Here is a 20,443-nt window from a genome sequence, read left to right as displayed (position 1 = left end):
TTGTCATTTGGTCTAGTGCACCTTTGTTGTCAGGTCTGTCCTGTCACCACTCAGGTGGGTAGATTACTGTTATTACGACTTTATTATGGTGTGACTGGTATCTCTGTGTGTCCTGCAGCCAGGGCTGGCCTTCATCGTGGCGTGTCATCGTCGCAAAGCTCTGACACCAAATGCAGCAGCATCTCACGAGCCCCAGTGTGAGCACAGTGCTGTGTTCCTCAGCGCCGAAATCCAGCGAGACCCTGAGCCGCTAAACGTAATTGGAAGAAAAAGTCGTGTAAATAAATAAATTGCCCCTACGATCCCAGTACCCGGGGGGATCATCCTGATTAAGGCTGATACAAACTGCAGAGAAAGGGAGACTCACGATTGTCTGGAGAGATTTTGTGATGTGAAGATTAAGAGGGAAGGGAAGGGGGGGTTGCTTTATTATTTATGAATAATTTTATATAGGCATGTGTATAAGTGCTGTGAGTGCTGCAGTTATTATAATGGGGGGGGGGTGGCTGTCTGTAAAGGTGCTTTACACTATTGAGCACAATTGAGGATTCGCGCCAAGGATGGAGGTGATTGAGGGAAAGGCGCTGACTTGCACTCAGAGCGCAGAGATTAGACAGAAGACTAATGACACACGTCTGTCGTCCCTTTTTTAGGCGCTTTCCTTATTCTCGGCGTTTTGTCCTTGTTCTTTGGCCATGAACGCCCCAAGAACAACACCGTGCTTTATCTCCCACTCGGGGTGCGCGGCCACTGGCAGGAAGGAGACTGTGGAAGGAGAAGGTAACCAGGGGACTGAATGGCTCCCGTCTCCAGCCGGTCTTTTCGCCGTTCGATCCGGCGATACCGTCGACAAATACAGGGCGTCGCCGGTGCCATAGACGGCTTAAAATACAGCGGCGGGTAAACACACAGCGGGAGCCTTTTCAGAGCAGGGATAGCGACCATAACCATAACCCCAGGGAATTTGGGTCCCGAAGGTAATGGCTGGGTATGAGGAGGAGGAGAAACAGAAAATATTTTCTGGGCGAGACTATAGGGGGGAGCTGTTTCTGTGTGCTGGGGAGTAGAAATCATTAAGGTGATTGTGAGCGGACGTTGAGTAAGGACTCTTCTCCTCCAGACGATGCAGTTACAGCACAGAACAGAGGTATTCTACATCAGACGGGCATAGTTTAGGTCCAGAAAGTCAAAATCCAGACCAAGATTTTGTTCGTTTTGTTCAGTGTAGAAACGCCACACACATCATGTGTGTGTGGCGCCATAAAGCATGATGGAGCCACTGACAAGTAATAATCAGAATCGTTATTATCAAAGCAGGAGCTGCGCTACCCACTAGCTGGAATCCAGAGCAAAACATCACAAAAACAAACCATCACTGTCGTTTGGTCTCCATTGACTTTGTATCCCCGTGTGTGATGTTCTGCGAGTGGAATCCATGGTCAGCTGGCTGCTTTGTGTAGAAGAAATGATTGCTTTATACGTGAAGGGGCTGCATTTAAGGAAATCCCTTTGCAGTAAAACACTGCACTGTCTTGTTCTGTGTGGTTCCAGCAGAATAGAATTGAAACATTTAGCTATTAATGCTTTGATGGAAGGAATAAGGTTCTAACAAGGGGACAATCTCTTTGTTTGTAAGTTATCTGAATATCAAGAGGAAATGAGGGTAATAAAAACTGAATGAGATCTGTGTACAGTATGGGTTTCTTGGGAAAATTATAATGAGTTTTCCTTCCTACAGTGGCCATATTTATTCTGCGAGGAGGTTTGGGATTGGTTTCCGTTTGCCAGATGAGGGTTCTACTCTTTGACTGGTGTGACGGTTTTATAGTTGAGGATCACCAGGGGATTGGCATTTCAGCCAGCAGAAGGAGTCATGGTTCAGTGTCTTCTTGATGCTGGTTAAACTCTGATTGCATTCTCTGTGTTGCCTGCATGCATTTACAAATAACCTGCCTTATAAGTGATCGGTAGACAATGGTCTGAAAATGTCCACGTCTGACTCACCCACTAACAGATCTGCTCTGACTGGAGCAACAGATGTTGAACTCTTACCAAGAGGAGGTCCAGCATAGCAGTGAGGGAAGTGCCGCAGCATCAACTCTCATACTACACCTAACCCTCTACTGGTGCTTTTCCACTGGCATACAGGAACCAAGCCATATCCGAGCCGTACTGTGAACTACTTACAGCACGGTTCCAGCTCACTTCGGTTTTCCACTGCAGAAGGGTTGGATTGGTAAAGGCGTCGCTGGGTTTGGAGAACAACAGAAACATAAACCCGAAGAGATGCTCGTTTACTGTTCACCCGGTGTACATGATTTACTATGTGCTAATTTCTGCTAGCACATATGAGAAAATCACCGTCTTATGTTAGCATCAAATGCTAGCAGAATTAGCATGCGCATCAGTAAATTTGCATTAGGAATCCATTCCATTCACCTGCTCTCTAGTAGGAGGATAGAAATTTTCAAGTTCAGAGTTAATGGGAATGTACCGGCACATCGTGATGATCCAGTCATTGGCTCTTAAGTATTTGAGGATATACATTCAAATGGCGATTTTTTGTTTAGCCGGCCAGCGTATTTAAAATATGCCCTTTTTTCCTTCAGATAATCCATGCACAAAACACCAGTATTTCCATGCATTTCGATCAGTCAGATGGTGGTGATGCAACCAGCTTGGTTTGGTCAGGCTTTCTGCTAGTAAGCAGGGCCCTGTCAGCGCGGGTATGGCCCGGGTATGGCCTGGGTACGACTCGGCTACGGCTCGGGTACGGCTCGGGTACGGCCCGGGTACGGCTCAGTTCTTGGTGCCAGTGGAAAAACACCATAAAGCTGATAAAAAGAGACTTGATCTATGTCTGCTCATCGTGGCCGTTAGGGCCATCAGGTGACCTCTAGTCTGAGCAGAGGGGCCTACATTACATCATCCGTGAGTGTCATGATTCCTCTGTCCTATTTGCTGAGTTTCTGCAGCATTTTAAAGACTGAATTATTAAACAGGTACCCTTCAGGACGCTCCATGTGACCTGACAACGGTTCATGTTACAGGGCATTCAATCAAATCTTCAGTTATAAACTGAACATTGAACTATTAATATCGGAACTGATGATGGTGTAACACACTCCTCTGACGCTGTCTAAAAGCCTTCTAATATCTGAAAAATTAACCATCTGACATTGAGCACACAAGACCCCTTGCCTGTCTCTCACCGGCTGGCTTTTCCATGGCAGTCTGAACTTCACGAAGGCTGGTTCATTGTGAGCGTATTGTGGAGAATGAAGCTCCCTGGACAGGGTTCACTGTCATAGATGAGAATGAAGAGTGTGGGAGCAGTGAAGATGATTGTAGGCCGGCCTGGTGCCCTACCCCAGCTCCAAGCTCGTTGTGTGAGATCTCAAATATCTTATTTTTTTCTTCTGCAGGCCCTGTAGTTTCCTTCCAACTTCATAAAATATGCATTTCAAGCATATTAGTGACTGTTACAAATGAATATGTGTTTTTGGGCTCTAAGTTGGAATGATCTTCTTTCCGGGCTGTGCTCTGTAATGTGTTTTTATTAGGAATATGCTCCGCTTCACTGCAGCAGTTATTTCAATAGGCATTTGTCTGAAACTCTCGATAAGGTTCCTGGTGTCGTCTCACACCAGTGACGTTGTTATCAGCTTTATTTTCTTGCATGTTTACTACAGGGTTTATATAAATAGGGCAAACATTTCAGGGTCTTTCCCTTTGGAAGTGTGGCTAAGCATCGACTTTATGGCATGATTTAAATATTTAAATATTGTACCGTACCTTAAAAAAATGAGAAAGTCAGGACTGTATTTAAGCTTGATGGATTTGTATTGCCCGCTCGCCAGTCGCCCTTGTTTGAAGCTGCGCCGTTAAGCTAATTCATTTTCAGGGGGCTCAATTTGGAGACGTTAGCCGCAGTTTTCTGGCATCGTTTGACTTCTCCCATGGTAGTACTGTCAGCAGAACAGTTACCGAGGGGATTTTCTTCTGCACAGATCTGTGCTTTCATTGGTAAATCCACTGCAGCTTTGCCTTTGCGATGAGGCACGCCAGGGGATGTAACCCTCGCCACCTGGCACAGTTAATTCTCGATTGCTATAAGAATAAATCATTCCTTTATGTCCCCTGGTAAATCAGAAGGTAAGCGATATTCACCAAGCCATATCGTGCTTATTACAAAAAAGCTTTTACAACTGAAGTGAATCTGGTTTTTAAATAAGGCTGCTGCTCCTGGGGGGGTCTCCCAAGTGAGTCAGTCTGCCAGTCCGCTCTTCCGGAACACAGGCTGAGCTCCAATGCTGGCATCGCGGCTCACGTCCAAACAGCGTCATTTGGCGATCGTGACCGGGTGCCCCCAGTGGCGGAGGGAAAATGGCGTCGTTCTGCCGAAAAAAAAAGACTGAATTCAGCCGAGGTCTATTGCATGCATGCGCCACATTCGTTGACTCGACTTTTGCCTGCAACCTGACGGCTGCCAGCAGTGATTGTCATGTCACTCGTCCAATCAGCTCTCTGCCCTCTTGCATGCTGCCAAATGATTTGTGAAGCAAAGAAGGGCAGTGAGGACAGGGAGTTCAGGAAACTGAGGGGCAGCCATCAGCCGTCATCTGGATCCTGAGAGTCAACTCAAGACAGCATATTTCTAAAGCAGATTTAAAAACACAAAGTGCTGTACAATACATCAGAAGGTATACAGGGACACATCATGAAGAGAAAAGAGAAACAGATTAGTACTGAAATAAAAAGTTACATCCTGATCATAATGTAACCTTTAGCTGCTTCAAATGTACATGTTCAGTCTTGGTTTAGAAGTTGAGAGTAGAGCTGCAGACCTGACATACATTGACAGGCCAACGGCAAGGAAGAATGTCCCACAACCCACCTGTCTTAGTGACAGCCGAGTCATACTTACCTTAAAAAATGCAAATCTGTAGGAAGCATGACTGAAATACTGGATGTATGAATGTATCGGAGAGGTTATAGCTAACAAACATGGCTGCAGGTCACTTTTATGGCACGTTAAAGTTCTCATGACAAGAACAGGGTATAAAAGTGTGTATTGAGGTGTTTCTTTTAGCTGATTATGAAGCCTGGAGGAATGTGTCTTCTGTGTCTGGTTGTTTCGTGTTAGTTTTTCTGTATAATTTTTTTTCTCAATTTTATCCACGCTTTTCTTAAATGTTTGCTAGGATGTAAATGTTGGCTAAATTGGATGCTATAAAATTCCAGACCATGTCTTTGTCCTTAGGCTAAAAGATTGAGATATTTTAGGCCTAGAAACCCTAGCTTTAAATATGGAGAAAGCCTTGCATTGGCACGGTGCAGACCCAAGAATGCCTGTGAGCATTCCACAGGTCCCAACACTGGCATGCACACAGGTCCCAACACTGGCATGCCCACAGGCCCCAACACTGGCATGCCCACAGGCCCCAACACTGGCATGCCCACAGGCCCCAACACTGGCATGCACACAGGCCCCAACACTGGCATGCACACAGGCCCCAACACTGGCATGCCCACAGGTCCCAACACTGGCATGCCCACAGGCCCCAACACTGGCATGCACACAGGTCCCAACACTGGCATGCCCACAGGCCCCAACACTGGCATGCCCACAGGTCCCAACACTGGCATGCCCACAGGCCCCAACACTGGCATGCACACAGGTCCCAACACTGGCATGCCCACAGGCCCCAACACTGGCATGCCCACAGGCCCCAACACTGGCATGCACACAGGTCCCAACACTGGCATGCACACAGGCCCCAACACTGGCATGCACACAGGTCCCAACACTGGCATGCCCACAGGTCCCAACACTGGCATGCCCACAGGCCCCAACACTGGCATGCCCACAGGCCCCAACACTGGCATGCCCACAGGCCCCAACACTGGCATGCCCACAGGTCCCAACACTGGCATGTCCACAGGCCCCAACACTGGCATGCCCCCATGTGGTGCATGTGGCTTTTCCTGCGTTTGCTTTTGGAAGCCCTTCCTCACAAGGTACAGAAGACCAGCACATCATGTGTTATATAATCTGGACATTTTGGTGCTGCTTTACAATATTTGGGGTGAGATGTACTTGAGTAGGGGTGACGTGGTGGCTCTGTGGGTCACACCTTAGGCTCACATCCATAAAGTTGGGGGTTTCAGTTCCACTGGTCAGTGTGTGCCGTTTGCATGTTCTCCCTGTGTTGTGTGGCTCTCCTCTGGGAGCTCTGGTCTCCTCCCACAGTCCACACATTTGCAGTTAAGTAAGTGGCATTCCTAAGTTGCCAGTGCAGTATATGGCGACCTTGTGACATGGTAGAAAATCAAAAAAATCTTCTCTGCTCTTTTACCATGGAGTCCAGTTGTAGGACACTGACCGGAAAACACCATAGTTATAAATCGTTGTATGATAAGAGGTGTCGATGTGGTCGTCTGCCTGTCCTGCCCCAAAGTGGACCATGTCTTTCGCCCTTGGCCCGCTTGGCAAGAAGCCACCGCAGCAATGCTAGATGTTCACGTACTATTTCCAAACAACTGGGAACGTTCTACACCCAGTGGAGAGTCACATATTTGAGTTTCTTCATTTTTTGGTGACAGGGAGTTGAAGAGACTTACTGTGTTTACACTGAGGCTTTGACTTTGATTGCTGTCTGAATGATCAAAAAAGAAGGTACAGGAAGCACCCCCCCCCCACCCCACCCCAGTGTCCCCCGGTCACGGTGCTTTATTCTGCCAGCGCCCCCCCGAGGGAGCCTTAAATTACCGGCCACTCTTTCCCAGCGTCAACAAAGCACATTATCATAATTGCATCTTTCGTGGAGCTTCTTTGAAGTGTATATATATATATTGATTTCTCTTCCTGCTTTTTTGTTGTGCTTCTTGTTTTCCGTTTTGAAATTTCTTTCAGGATTCCTCTGCCAGGTTGAGCATTTGCTCATCTTGTTTTCAGATCCATCTGTTTTTCGGGTTCCGTTGCGATGGGAGCAAATTGTGTTATGGTAACAGGAATAAAACTCATCAAAAGCACATAAAATCTGCTCTCCTCAATGAATGTCTTTGATTACTAGAGTATGAGAATGCTCAGCCTTTTAAAGTCCCTCTTGCTGCATTACTAGAGACTGGGGTCTTGTTTACGTGCTTATCAACTGAGACCTCTGTTATCCCATGTGGAATGCTGCTCTGCTCTGGACTTATTAAGCGATATTTCAACGATTAGCCTGGTTATTCCAAGAACCAGGCCCCGATTTGGCCCAGACGGTTGCAATTCACTTGTCCTTCAGCAAGTTTAGGTATGCCAGAATGCCACCCGAGGACTGGTGAATTCTAATCTGTAAGTTGAATTAAAACGCAACTCTAAATAGTGCCTTGTGGTGGCATGGAAGCTGCAGAAGATGATCACGGCAGTATTTTGGGTCTTCCATTATGCCATCTCCCATCCACCATCCACCTTTTTCCCACAACTTACACCAGGGGTGTCCTGTCCACGGTGCCTGACGCCTTAAAGCATCTTTCAGCTGCATTCTTCTCTTGTCTAGGGGCACCCTTGCTTTGTTCTCTGCGCTGCCTCGGATAGGCTCCACCCCTCTGCCCTTGTGACCCCGTACTCGATAAGTGATTGGAAGATGTAGGGATGGACCTTTAATGTGAGGTTACAACTGGGCCACCTGAACACCCATGGCCTGTGAACATGGCCAATGTGATGTCAGAGCGTCCAGCGGAGCTGTTCCTCTGTTTGTCCTGCCTGATACTGTATTACTATGTTGTTTGTTTTTCAGGGTCATATCTACTGTTTCACTTCTTTTTTTGAAGTTGCATTTCTTGATATACGTACGAATTCCACGGCCAGCCCCTGCATGTGAGCTGCACGTCTCTTTGCTCCCATCTTTGATTTAATCCTTGATTTTGAGCAGCAACTAGTGTTTAGTTTATGAACAGAATTTCATTCATGGCTTCGGATGTCCTTCAGTGGACAGGCACACCTGTGTGCGTGTGTGTGTGTGTGTGTGTGTGTGTGTGCGTATGTGTGAGACGGAAGATGCTCAGGCAGGGATCATAAGAGCTCGCCGCTCCCTGCGTCCCGATTATATGGGACAGAACAATGGAGGGGCTGTACGCTCGTGGCACGCGGGCTGGCACAGTGTGCAGAACACTGGCTTTGATTGTTTAGGCTGACAGGGAGCAGCCCAGTAAATGGCGATGGAGCGTGTCGGAGCCCCCACGGTGAGTGTCACGCGGACCTCGCCTCGCTTAGCGGCATCTTAAATCTCTTGGTGTAGCAGCCCAGGGCCCCCTGCTACTTCCTGCTCAAACAGGAAGTCGTGTGGTCACGTGTCTGTCGGCCATGTTAAGGAAGGGCGCCGCTGTGCGCGGCTGCTTCAGCTAAAGAACGTCTTGGGTTGGCCGGGTGGTTCTGAGCCCGGCTAGAGCGAGGCCCTGTCGCCGGTCTTCTGGACCAGGGTCCCGCTTTCCAGCCAGGGCCCCGGAGCAGGTCCATACGTGGCCATACGTCTTTGTCCTGTGGCTTTATGAATAGCACTGGATAGAATGTCATGTATTTCGGTTAACAAGCCCCTTACATAATCTTATCCACCTGTAATAAAAGCAGAACGTGTTCTTTTAGAGAAACCCTGTCACAGAGAGCAGGCTTCAGGGGTGTAGATACAGAAGGTTCTGGAATGCAATGTACTGGTACATTCCCCCGTAGACATTATTTGCAAGATTCTTTAAAAAAACAACCTAAGTCATGTCATTACCATCACCTTGTTTATTCTTCTCCGCTCTCAAATTTCCAAATACATCCTGTAGTTTGTTCATGCAATTTTGATTATTTGTCTGGTCCTGTCAGTGGTATTTAATGGCTTCGCAGCTACATTGAGCGAGATTCCTATTCCATCTACCTGCCATGAAAGGCGGACTCTTGCTCAGACACTGACTCTCTCTTTGTGTGCAATCTGGTGGAGGACTTGTAGTGACGATGGGCCACAGCGGGCTGAAGGATGCAAGATGGCATACAGGATGTGGAGGAAGCAGAACTGCAATGATAGAATGCGGCTCCGCAAATGAAATGCTTAGTGATCCAGAACCAGTTCCACTGGTGATGTTTCACTGCAGCCTTTTACGGCAGGGAAGCTTTGGGTTAAGCACGAGTTGTGCAGCATGCGTAGTGTGTGTGTGGGTGCGTCTGTGCCGGTCTTTGTGCTCCCAGTTGTGTGTGAAAGTCCAAGAGTGACAGGAGACTGCAGAATGGGCGGAGGAGGAGTGAGGAGGAGCGAGGAGAACGCGAAGGGTGCATAGCGAGGCGGACTGGGGAACGTCAGAGCTGGGGGCCACAGATGGACAAAGTGGTCAGTGTTATCACCCCGAGCAGAGCCAGCCTGGGGGGGGGCACAGCTGGCTTGCATTTCCAAAGAGACCCCCCCCCCCCTCCCGTCCCGTCCCATTGGCTGCCAGGAAGCGAATGAGTGTCGGTGTACTGGGTCAGAAGAAGAGGACAGAGCCGACACGCCTGTGTAATGAAGGTCTACAGGGATTACTGAGCCTTGATGGCTGCTGTGCGGTGATGGTGATATTAACGAGGGGTCTCTGCATGTTTGCCCATCACTCAAGATCCTCTCAGTAATGCTCTGTAGTGAAGCAAAGGGGTCTGTGCATGCTTGTCATTTTATATGCTGTTAATATCCATTTTTATACAGTACTCCAAAAAATCTGCGGCAGCCAAAGGAACGTATGTGTAAAGCTATTAATTTGCATAGTAAATGCATGGCTTAAAAAAAAAACATTTGAACATACACAAATAAACAGTAAATTTTTATTAACAGTTCATTTAATTAAGTAACGTAATTAGTGAATTAACTTTAAAAGGTTTTGATGGCTAGTGGGTGAGTGCAACAAATACATGTACATGATGGATGGTGACGGCAATCCTCCGGTGACTAAACGGCTAAGCTGCCACACTTCTGCTGCGCTGGGTTGGTGCCCCATCCTGGGTTGTTCCCTGCCTTGCGCCCGTAGCCTAAAATCATAGTTTTACACCAACATAAACATAATTGAAAGATAATGTCCTTTTGCTTCGCAGCTTTCTGATTTTTTTCTTGAATATTTAGTCAATTTTATTTTGCCTAGTGTCAGGGGAAATGAAATCCCTTACATTACAGTGGAGCTCTTCCTGGGAGGGAATCTGGCTGGTATTTGCACTTGTTTACTATGTGTTTGACTGCTTTAATTAGTTTAACCTGGTTAAACTTGGAGGTCATTCTGAGAGGAAAAACATAAACACGGTCTGTTACCATTCTGACAAATCAAATTTCATTTTAACTGTGACTTTTCTTTTAAAAATTCGGGTGATAAATGTTGTTAAATGAACTTGTAAGCTTTAGGCATTTGAGCACTTTGCCAGGTTGCAGGAGAGACGGCGGCTTAGTCCGATCGGTGCTGTTGCCTTGCGGGCTGAATGCCGCTCCCGCTCAGTCATCATGGGGTCGGAATGTCCCCGCGTGTCGTGCCGGTGTCGTCCCACAGACCACAGACATGCATTGAGGCTAATCGGTGTCACGATTTTGCTCACAGTGTGTGATTGTGCCCATAATTCCTCTGATGAGTGCCCTATCATGCCAGGGATAGGCTGCAGGCCTCCTTGTGGCCAAGTACTGATTAAGCAGATGGGTGGATGTTAATTGTACGGTTATTAAGTTGTTATAAACTTGTTACAAATGTACTCTTACGTACTTATATATACCAACAAGAAGCGTCTTTGAGTTTTTGAAAAGCGCTATATAGATAAATCACATTATAAAATGTTTTAATTAGGAAGACCTTCCTGCCCAGTTACTTATGCCGTCTTGGACGCAGGCGTGTTACTGTCCCGTTTACAGCACCTAGCCCAGGTCCGCTTGGCCCGGGTCTCCTTGGCGTCTTGTCACTGTGCACGCCACTGCGTTTGATGGAGTCATCGGGTCAATGACAGGATTCTGCCACCATCCACCTACTGCCTGGAGAGACCTTCAGCCCAGCAGGCCGCAGTGTGTGTCGTAGCCAACGGGGGCCGTGCACTTAATTAGCGATGCTTAGCAGCCCCATCGGCGCTCCCTAATAATTATTCTCTTGCTCGCTCTCTCGCTTCCTCCCCTCCTCACCCTTTATTTTCTGCACTTTTGGCACCTGCTGTCCCCCTAAGTAGCCGTGACCTTCGCCAGTATCCCTTAGCTAGTGGCCAGCTATGTGAGATATGTCACGCCCCCTTCTGGTGAAGAATGTATTCCTTTATCGCCAGAAGTCGGTGGAATCCCGCGCTGTGCTTATGGGATAAATCAGTGACAAACGGCCTCAGCTTAGCTGGCATTCTGCTCTCCTGGACCTTCTGCCCTGCCCTTGATCCTCCTAAACTTCTTCATGTGCCCGATGCTGGCTGAGCGCCAGGAGGTCTGGGAAGCCGACAAGGCCCACTCACCCCCGAGTGGCCAGTTTTTATTCTATTTTTATTTATTTGGGTTATCCACAGTGGTAAAAGTGATTTTGATCATAGCAACTAGCATCCAGACCCAGCGAGCAGCACCTGAGCGTGCCCTGTATCTGATTGGCTGAGAGAGGCCGGTGTTCAGAGCCTGACGAGAGGAGAACACTGAGTGGGGCCTGCGTCTGATTGGCCGAGAGAGCCCAGCATTCAGAGCCTGGCTAGAGAAGCACCTGAGTGGGGCCTGCATCTGATTGGCCGAGAGAGGCCAGCATTTAGAGCCTGGCTAGAGGGGCACTTGAGCGGGGCCTGCATTTTATTGGCCGACAGAGGCCAGCATTTAGAGCCTGGCTAGAGGAGCACTTGAGCGGGGCCTGTGTCTGATTGGTCGAGAGAGGCCGGTGTTCAGAGCCCAGCAAGAGGAGCACCTGAATGTGGCAGTATAATGTGACACTTGCTTTATTACTGCCCTGCTGCCGGTCGGCATATTTTATAGGCACGTGTAAGTCAGGCTATTTAAAAGATGACGCTGTCACATCCACTTCAGGAATAAGGAACATTTTTACACTGCTGTGTGGCAACCAGTTTTTAAAAATCAGAGACAGCGTTGCGGACATATTCAGGCCTTGTAAAGTGTATGTGTCCCTGATAGAAGAATTTTAGCCGCCCCTCTGTCTGAAAAACAGCTTCTGTTGTTCATATGGGAAATGTGAATTCCATCACAAGGATAATATAATTTCTTTTAGACTCTTTGCAAGACAAATATTAATGGGCAGTGATACATATTCTTGGTTTTGTCAACAGTCAGCTTCTGAAAAATCGCAACAAAGTTTTAAATACAGAGATTTGCCTGGGCCACCAAAGCTAGTGGCTTGTTTTATGTTATGCAGTACTTAGCAACTTGCTCATCATGGTATTTGATTGCATTTGAATACAGAAAATGAAATGACTGGACAATTCAGCTAAAAGCAATAATTCTGCCTGGTCTCCAACATATTGTCTTGAGAAAGACCCACACTAATCAAATCACACAGTTCCTGGAAATTCTGGGGAATGGAGCCGTTTAGCTCCCTAGATTACAGATGTGTTGTAGCAGCTTAGTGCTTAAGCGGTGCGGGCAGTTGTGGTTCAGAAGCCTTCTGTGACATGAGCTGGTGAAGGAGCATTTGCCAGCCAGTGGAGTGTGTCTGAGGTGACCTTGCGCGGGCTGCTGTTGATGTTCTCACCCATTGTGTTCGCTGCCTTTGAACACAGGCGGCCCCCCCTTTGTGAAGCAGGAAGCCGGCTTCACAGCGTCTATTCAGATATCGCGGAAACCTCAAGTGAGTTTTTAAGAATTATACATTATGAGCCGTTCTTTTGACAAAATGGACTCTTTGCCGCAATTCTGAAAACTCAGCAATAACCGCTGAACAGCCGAGCAGAGAATAACTAAAATAAGCAGAATCAAAATTAATAAATTGTTGGATTTATGCCTTAAATAGGACTGTTGCCTCTGGGCCCAGGGTTCGAGTCTCCGCCATCCTCTGTGTGTGGAGCTTGCATGTTCTCCCTGTGTCGTCGTGGGGTTTCCTCCGGATTCTCTGTTTTCCCCCCACAGTCCAAAGACATGCTGAGGTTATTTGTAGTTACCAAATTGCCCGTCGGTGTACATGTGTCTGTGTGTGTGTGTGTGTGTGCCCTGCGATGGGTTGGCTCCCCATCTTGGCTTTCTCTCTGCCTTGCACCTCGAGCCTCCAGGATAGGATAAGCGGTTACAGAAAATGGATGGACACCTTAAATATGTTTGCCCCAAGAACATGAAGAAAAACAGATTAGCCAAATGCTAAGACTGTGTGTCACACCATCTGATGAATGAACTGAGCTGCCTGACCTTTCAGCGCTGGAACCTCAGGAAGCTCATTCGCTGGTCAGAGATTGATTTTGTAGAATAATGGTCAGCATGTAAAGTTGAGGAGACTTCAGAACAGAGAAGAATGCAAGACAGCCCTGACTCACTATGACGTGAGCCTCAAGCCCAGCACTCAGGAACACTGGACAGCTTCACTGCCCACATGGCAACAGGCCACAACAATAACCTTGTGTTTGGTCTTCAGAGGAGGACGTCCACCTCGGCCCAGCACCAGCGAGGCCGTGTGAGGTGGTGCAACATGCTCTGTGTTTCCGGGACTCCTTATGTTGGTCCTGATTACATTAAAAGGGTCACACTGTGTCACCCGCCGAAGTCCCATCCCTCACAAATCAGTGCCCCTCTCTGCACTGCCGCTCCACACCCCTGTCATGTGACCAGTGGCAGTTCCGTGCCCTCTGCCCTCACATTTTTTGGACAGTTCCTTTGAATTCCAGAACCTTCTATTTTGAGACCTCCAAAGCAAAATTGGTCTTACAATCTGACAAATATGCATCAAAAAGCAAATGTTTGCAGTCTGCCACTTAATGTCTGGGAGGAAAGTGATGGGCAGCAGTGTAGCCCTTCAGTCAGCTTCACCCCGCAGTCTTCATATGATAGTCTTCATATGATAGTCTTCATATGATAGTCTTCATATGATAGTCTTCATATGCAGAGCCGTGCTGTTAGCTAAGGCCTGGATTCACAGCATATATTAATGTATCTGAAAATTGATTTGTGATACTGAAGCAAAGGTTGGTCATATAGGACCTATTATCACTAATCTGTTATGAGATGAGCTTAATCACTAAGCTATCATGAGATTAGCTTAATTTGAGCGTGAAAAATATGCTGGTTAATCACTGACAAAATGTGTTGATTTACATTTTTATACTGAAGACAGAAAAAAACAAGATTTTTTTTATTATTTAAAAAGAAAATTAGTGTTATACACAGATATGAATGCATAGACAGCCTTTTGTTCTGCGGTTTAACTATATCCTGTGTCGAATTAATAGAGAGGCCAGGATGAAAGGTTAATGAAGTTAGTCTGAAATGCTGTCAGGAATGACTAATGTCAGTCTGCTGATTTGAAAAGAGCAAAATCTCATTGTCAAAATGCTATAGGTGGGCATTTTAAAACAGACAGTTTACTGCAGGGTTTGGCAGTCCTGATCCTGAGGTGCCGGGATCCAGCAAATTTCCTGTCCTACCTGCTCTCTGATGAACCACACCTGCTCTCAGGCAGACAGTAACTCACCAGGTAGGATGGAGAACCTGCTGGGTCCCGGCAATCTGGGATCTGGGTTGCCCACTTAGTGTTTTTATGTAAACCGAGGCTCTACTGTTAAGTAAATGTTACCTGGCTCCTAGAAGCTGTGGTGGCGGATGACCGCGCCCAAAAGGCCAGACGTGGCTGTTATCGTTTGCGATTCCTCAAGTGCCGTTTCTGTCTGGCGGGTGTCCAGGTTCCCGGGGAGCGAAGTCGCCCAGAGAGCCGCGCATATCTGTCCGCACGCTGTGCCTGACACGTTTATAATTAAGCGACGCCCGGCCATGACACGTCCTCCCGGGTTCGAGGCGTCGGCCACCTTCCAGATGGGTGATGTTATCGAGCCGACCTCCCGTGGGCCCCCCCGGGCTCGTGAAAGGCAGTGCTGGGGAAATGTCATCCCCGTGAGGAGCAAAAATGGCTTGTAGTGCCATTAGTTTAACTGTCAGCTTGATAGATTCGGTATCAAGGAAAAGCTCAAGACCTTCTTTCGGGCCGCATCTGTGGTTTTCGTCACACGCAGGTACAGTGCATCACCGTGAGGGTCGCTCCCTTGTCCCCGGGGCCACCGATCAAGCGAGACAGCCTGAGAGGAGCTCGGAGAGGAAGCCGCCACTCGCTGCTATGAAGGGGGATCCCGGAGAATCCCCCCAGTCTTTGACTTTTTTGGTTCGGTCCCAATAGCAGCGCTGATCCAGGTGCAAGTTCACTCCCAGTAGCCAACAGGAGAGTCAGAATAATACAGCGGCTCGTAATCTGGCAAAAATGAGTGTCCTGCTGTGTGTACTTCAGAAACCTTATTATTATTGATAACATTAATAAATGATCTCGGCTAGCTCCGTTAAGAATTTTATACTTTTTATTACTTATTTATTACTATATATTATTTATGTACTACATAAAAGTTATGAAATATAGTGTAGGCTACATTTTTTCACTACAGGTGTGAGCGTGTGCGGTGCTTGGGTGTTCTTGCTGATCGTGATGCGTACCGTAGCCAGCGGTGCCGCTAGACATTTTGGGTCCCGTGAAAACGCCGCCGGCTCCCATCGGACCCCCAACCCAGAACAGTCCAAATTTTTGGAATCATCCCTGGAATCATCCTAACTTTTACCTTTTTTTGTGATTAAACTTTTTAAAAATTGTCATACATTAGAATTGATAAAAGATTCAAGCAGATTAAATAAAAGTAGAAAAGAAAAAAAGGAACTTGCACATACTTCATGATTTGGCGTAAGCCAGGGGTGGCCAATCTTATCCGCAAAGGGCCGCTGTGTGTGCGGGTTTTCGCTGCAGCTCCCTAATTGTATTACTTATTAGAGGACTGATTGGCTGAAGAGTCCTCACACCTGGGTTTGAACAGCTGACCTAAAGGTTATCCCAAAGACCTGCACACACACCGGCCCTTTGCGGATAAGATTGGCCACCCCTGGCGTAAGCTGTTCATTAAAAACTGACCCCCTCTTTAGACTCGCCGTCTCACATCTAGCTTCTTCTTTTATGAAAGCTCACGATCTGTCCGACCTGCTTTTCAGAACCATGTGACCCAGCTGAAAGTGCCAGTCAGCTGTTGAAATGCCATGATTATAGTATGTAGTGGTAAAAATCAGAGCCAGACCAGACTAATTTTCCACTATATGAACACGTATATTTCACTAAGGAACAGTGTTTACAAAATATTCATAATACTGAATCTGTGTAATGCTTGTTTTGCTGTTAGTGTTTTTGCCTTGCAGCAGTACAGGTGTTAATGGCTTTATGGGGACTTAGGGTGCCGATTTATCAGCGTCAGTAACAGAAGTGAAGCAGTCAGGAGTGCTGGCATACAGGCTCTCAGATTTGCATAATGTTGCAGCAGATAAATGCTAATACATGCAATTCTCCTGCAAAAGGTCCGCAATGAAAGCTTTCTCCGTAAGAACGCGTGAGAGGGAGCTGGAAAAGAGAGGAGGAAAATGAAAGGCGGGTAGGATTGTATTTTTAGCTGGAATTTCTGCAGCCACCATCTTGGCTCTGAAAAGTCTGGCAGGTTCAGGGGCTGACAGACAGTGTTAAGACTGGGGTCCTGAGTAAAGTGAGATATGACACAGAGTGATCGTCAACCTGCAGAAGAGACGGGGCTGGCAAACAGCAGGCGAGAGAGCGGCTCTCAGAGATGAAAATGTCCTCAGATCTGCCAAAAGGACCAAGATGGCAAAAACCACAGATGTCAGCTTTTTTTTCTCCCCCAAATATTCAAAGGGGTGTCCGTCTCCATTTCTGTCACCAGCAATCTGTTTGCAGCTACGACATTTCAGTTACCATTGCTGAATGTTACCCTCTCGTCACAATCGCAGCACACGTTTGTCTTCCTCATTTCTGTCATCTCATTGCTCGTCTTTTGCCTGATCCTTTATAGTTGTAGGACAAGTGCCTGTGTTCAATGTGGAGAGAGACGTTCTTCAGCTGAAGAGAAAATTAATCATCCGTTCTATCTTACATTAGCCACATGTGGAACTACGGCATGCACTCTGTTATCTGCTCAATTGCTTTTGAGTCAACATGAAGTGGCTTTGCACGTTCTGGGTTCAGTGCCCTTTATGGCCGTCTCTTCTCAGTGAAGGACTGAAGCTGACAGCCTGTAATAAACAAGGGCTGAGCGCCGAGTCTGAGCGCCGAGTCTGAGCGCCGATCTGGGCGCCTGCGATGGCCGCGTTCCGGGGTCTCCCTGGCTTCTGTCGTCAGCTTCTCATTCTTTTACAGGCTGAGGGTCTGGGTCTGTGCAGGACGCAGATCTGGGTGATCCATGCAGTGATGGGAGTGCTTTGAGATATGCACATGTGCAGTGCTATCAGGTTAAGACCTGCCCGGGACGGTCAGCCAGTCAGCAAAGCTTCCATCCGTCCATCCGTCCATCCTGGGCAGTACGGTGCATGAGGCTGAGGAACACCATGGACGCGATGCAAGGCAAAACGTTCATCCACGCTTGCATGCCTATGCAACAATCATTACAGGGAAAGAAATACGAAAAGCGAATTATTAAATCCACAGTATAAGTGATTGGGAAAGGTAATGGAAATTAAACAGTTGATGTTCTTCCCAGTGCCTAAAAAGTTCTGTGGGAGCAGTCAGCAAATACCTCGTCATCTCGGTCCCATATGGGTACAGTGCCGTCTATGAAAATATACTGTGGAAGGCTGTCTGGCTGAAACATAGCAGAGTGGGACTGCTAATCCTGATTCTGTCCTCAGGAGGTCCTGTGTCTGCGATTTCATTTCTGGCACTGTAAAATATGTCATTAATATATTATTTATGTATATTGACAGTTATGTATCATGCTGAAAAACTGCCAGTGTATTTGCTCGGAGACAGATTTTGTCCCGCCGGCTTGAGTGAGCGTCTTCCTTGGTGCTTTAGACGGCATGTTACTGTGAAGCTGCTTCTTCTTCTGTCCAGTCCAGTCTGAAGGGATCCTGCCCGCTCTCCTGCCCGCTCCCCTGCCCGCTCCCCTGCCCGCTCCCCTGCCCTTCCTCTCACGTCTGAGCCGCTGCCTCCTGTCATCACAAGCTAACGATTTGCTCAAGTGAACACAAGCTGTTCTCGGCTCGGAGGCAGCCGACGCGCCCACCCGCTCTTCCTGCAGCTCTGTGCAGAGACAGCCTGTACTCAGACACTTTGCCAAGGGCCGGCACATGTGCTGGGACCGGGATCGGTGTGAATTTCATAAGCCTTCGATTGTAGCTGCAACCGTGTTTTATTAAAGCTTTCGGTTTTGGTTTTCTGTGATTCCCTGCTAGTTGGGGTCCTTCCCCCCCGCAAACTCTGTCCTGTCTTGCCTGCAGCCTTGGACTGTCGTGCCCAGTTCAGCTCACCTGAGAATAAAATGCGTTAGCATCAGTAATGCATGAAAATGCGCGGGCTTAAGGCGGCTGAGTTTCAGAGTGAGCTGCCCTGATTCTATCTGACTGCTGGAATTTACAACAAAAAGGTCTGTGTAGTTACTGCAGAGGGAGGTAGGGTTGGGGGGGGGGGGGGGGCGGCATTTTGTCACTTGTTGCTATATAACTCACCAGAGTTACACTCTACTGTATATCGCAACCTCTTTAAAATAGGGAACAGGTCCGGAAGCTCAATAATTCATGGTCATAACCTCTCGTGCATTTTGCATTTCAGTCGGGTCCTAAAATACGAGTATGTGGCTGCCTTTGTCAGGCCGGTCTTTGGCGATGGAATGCATTAGTCTGGCCCGGTCTGTTGTGGATGGAAGGCTAATTGAGGATACAGAGACAAGGACGCTTTGTTCCGCAGTGAAGATGCTGCTTTTATGAGGCCCACTGTTTTATTAATGACCCTTTATTATTCCACAGCGGGTGTGTAAGTAGGTGATCACCCCTTCAGAGGGGGTGTAGTTTTCACCAATTGATCTGCCTCTGCTTCAGCCGCGCCTGGGCGTCATGTGCTTCCAGCTCTTTGCAGAAGCTCACCTGCATGTAATACTGTTTGCTTCCCTCCCCCTCCCCGAAAAAAAATGCTGCCTCCGTGCACCAGCAGGGGGCGTCTGCTTTGATGAGTTATGGTCTGTGGCGTTATGGTCTGTGGCGACGTGGTGATGAAGTAAAAAGAAAAAAAAACAAAAAGACGTCTTGCCTGCGCAGACTTGCTGACTGCGATCAGGCGTAGAGGCGGTGCCCCTGCAGCAGGGGGGTGTCAGCGGGGGGGTCGACACAGTGGCTCAGCGGTCTGCCCTGTTGCCTCGCAACTCTGGGACCCGGGTTTTAGTCTCTGCCTTGGCTCCATGTGTTTGGAGTTTGCTTGTCCTCCCCATGTTGTCGTAAGGTTTCCTCCAGGTACGATTCCCCATAGACCAAAAATAGGCTGTTAACTGGAGTTACCAAATTGCCCTTAAGTTTGAATGTTTGTATGCATGGGTCAAGCAGGTACAGAAAATGGATGGTGGTGAGTCATGGAAACAATCCTTGATTTCATTCAATTTCTTAAATTCACTTAAGATTGATAGTGAGAATTTAAGTTGTTATACGTTATTACCCTTTTCTTTGTACTGAAATGTTACACATCAGTCAGCGGGTGAGTCGCAGCAGGCATGTGAGCGATTCTGCATGCGCGGCTCCTCCTCCCCACAATTTTAATTAAAGTCTGCATATCTGCAGACCATCATTCTCCCGGCAGTGCACCCAGGACATATCAATCGCATCACTCTCCAGCCGCCGGTGTACAAAAGGATTAATGGCAATTCCGCTAAAACAAAGAGACTTGCACTGAAATATCACCGAGTACCTGCGTAATTACAAGATTGGTGGATAAGCAAATAATGACAAGATCCTGGGATAACCAAACTAATTATGAAGAAAAAAATAGCAGTTCATCATGAAGTCAGAGCAGCAGCAGCTCCCATTCCTGCAGCGATCGAAGGACACAGGACATGTGCTACTTTGGTGGGCTGGCAAGCTGTATGCAGAAGGGCATGCTGGGAAATTCGCCCCTTTTACGCTGAGTGCTTACAATCTCTTTGTGTGATTGGCCGATACCGTGGCACACATTGGTGGTTACCGTGGTTACATTGTTCTTGTATACGTTTTTGCACAGCCTTTGAATCATTTGTCTCGTTGCACTTTCTCTCCTCTCATAGTTCCAAGACGTCCCGTGTGAAGCCCGTCCGTCTCCAGTCTGTGGGGCCTCGGCTAGCCGGTCGGGCCAAAGGTCACCTCCGAGCATGATGCCCGCCTGGCATCTGCAGCCCTGCCTACGGTCCCTGCTGCCTCTGCTGGTTCTGGTCCTGCCTCTGCTGTTGAATGGCAGCCATGCCTTATGTAAGTCCCCTCACTGT

General features: G+C 47.7%; 1 protein-coding gene across 7 annotated transcripts in view; it reads left to right on the top strand.

Annotated features, from left to right (window-relative positions):
- ptprsa (protein tyrosine phosphatase receptor type Sa) overlaps positions 1 to 20,443 on the top strand; it is a 165,375-nt gene that overhangs the window by 45,935 nt on the left and 98,997 nt on the right. For all 7 annotated transcript variants that reach the window (XM_023843591.2, XM_023843588.2, XM_023843589.2 and 4 more), the window contains exon 3: positions 20,246 to 20,426. In XM_023843591.2, the coding sequence (XP_023699359.1) occupies positions 20,330 to 20,426 (97 nt within the window). In that variant the 5' untranslated portion in view covers positions 20,246 to 20,329. The remainder of the gene's footprint in view (positions 1 to 20,245; positions 20,427 to 20,443) is intronic.

Source organism: Paramormyrops kingsleyae, chromosome 15 (genome assembly GCF_048594095.1).
Source record: "Paramormyrops kingsleyae isolate MSU_618 chromosome 15, PKINGS_0.4, whole genome shotgun sequence".
In the NCBI taxonomy this organism is placed as follows: domain Eukaryota; kingdom Metazoa; phylum Chordata; class Actinopteri; order Osteoglossiformes; family Mormyridae; genus Paramormyrops; species Paramormyrops kingsleyae.
This window is presented reverse-complemented; position numbering and strand designations above follow the sequence as displayed.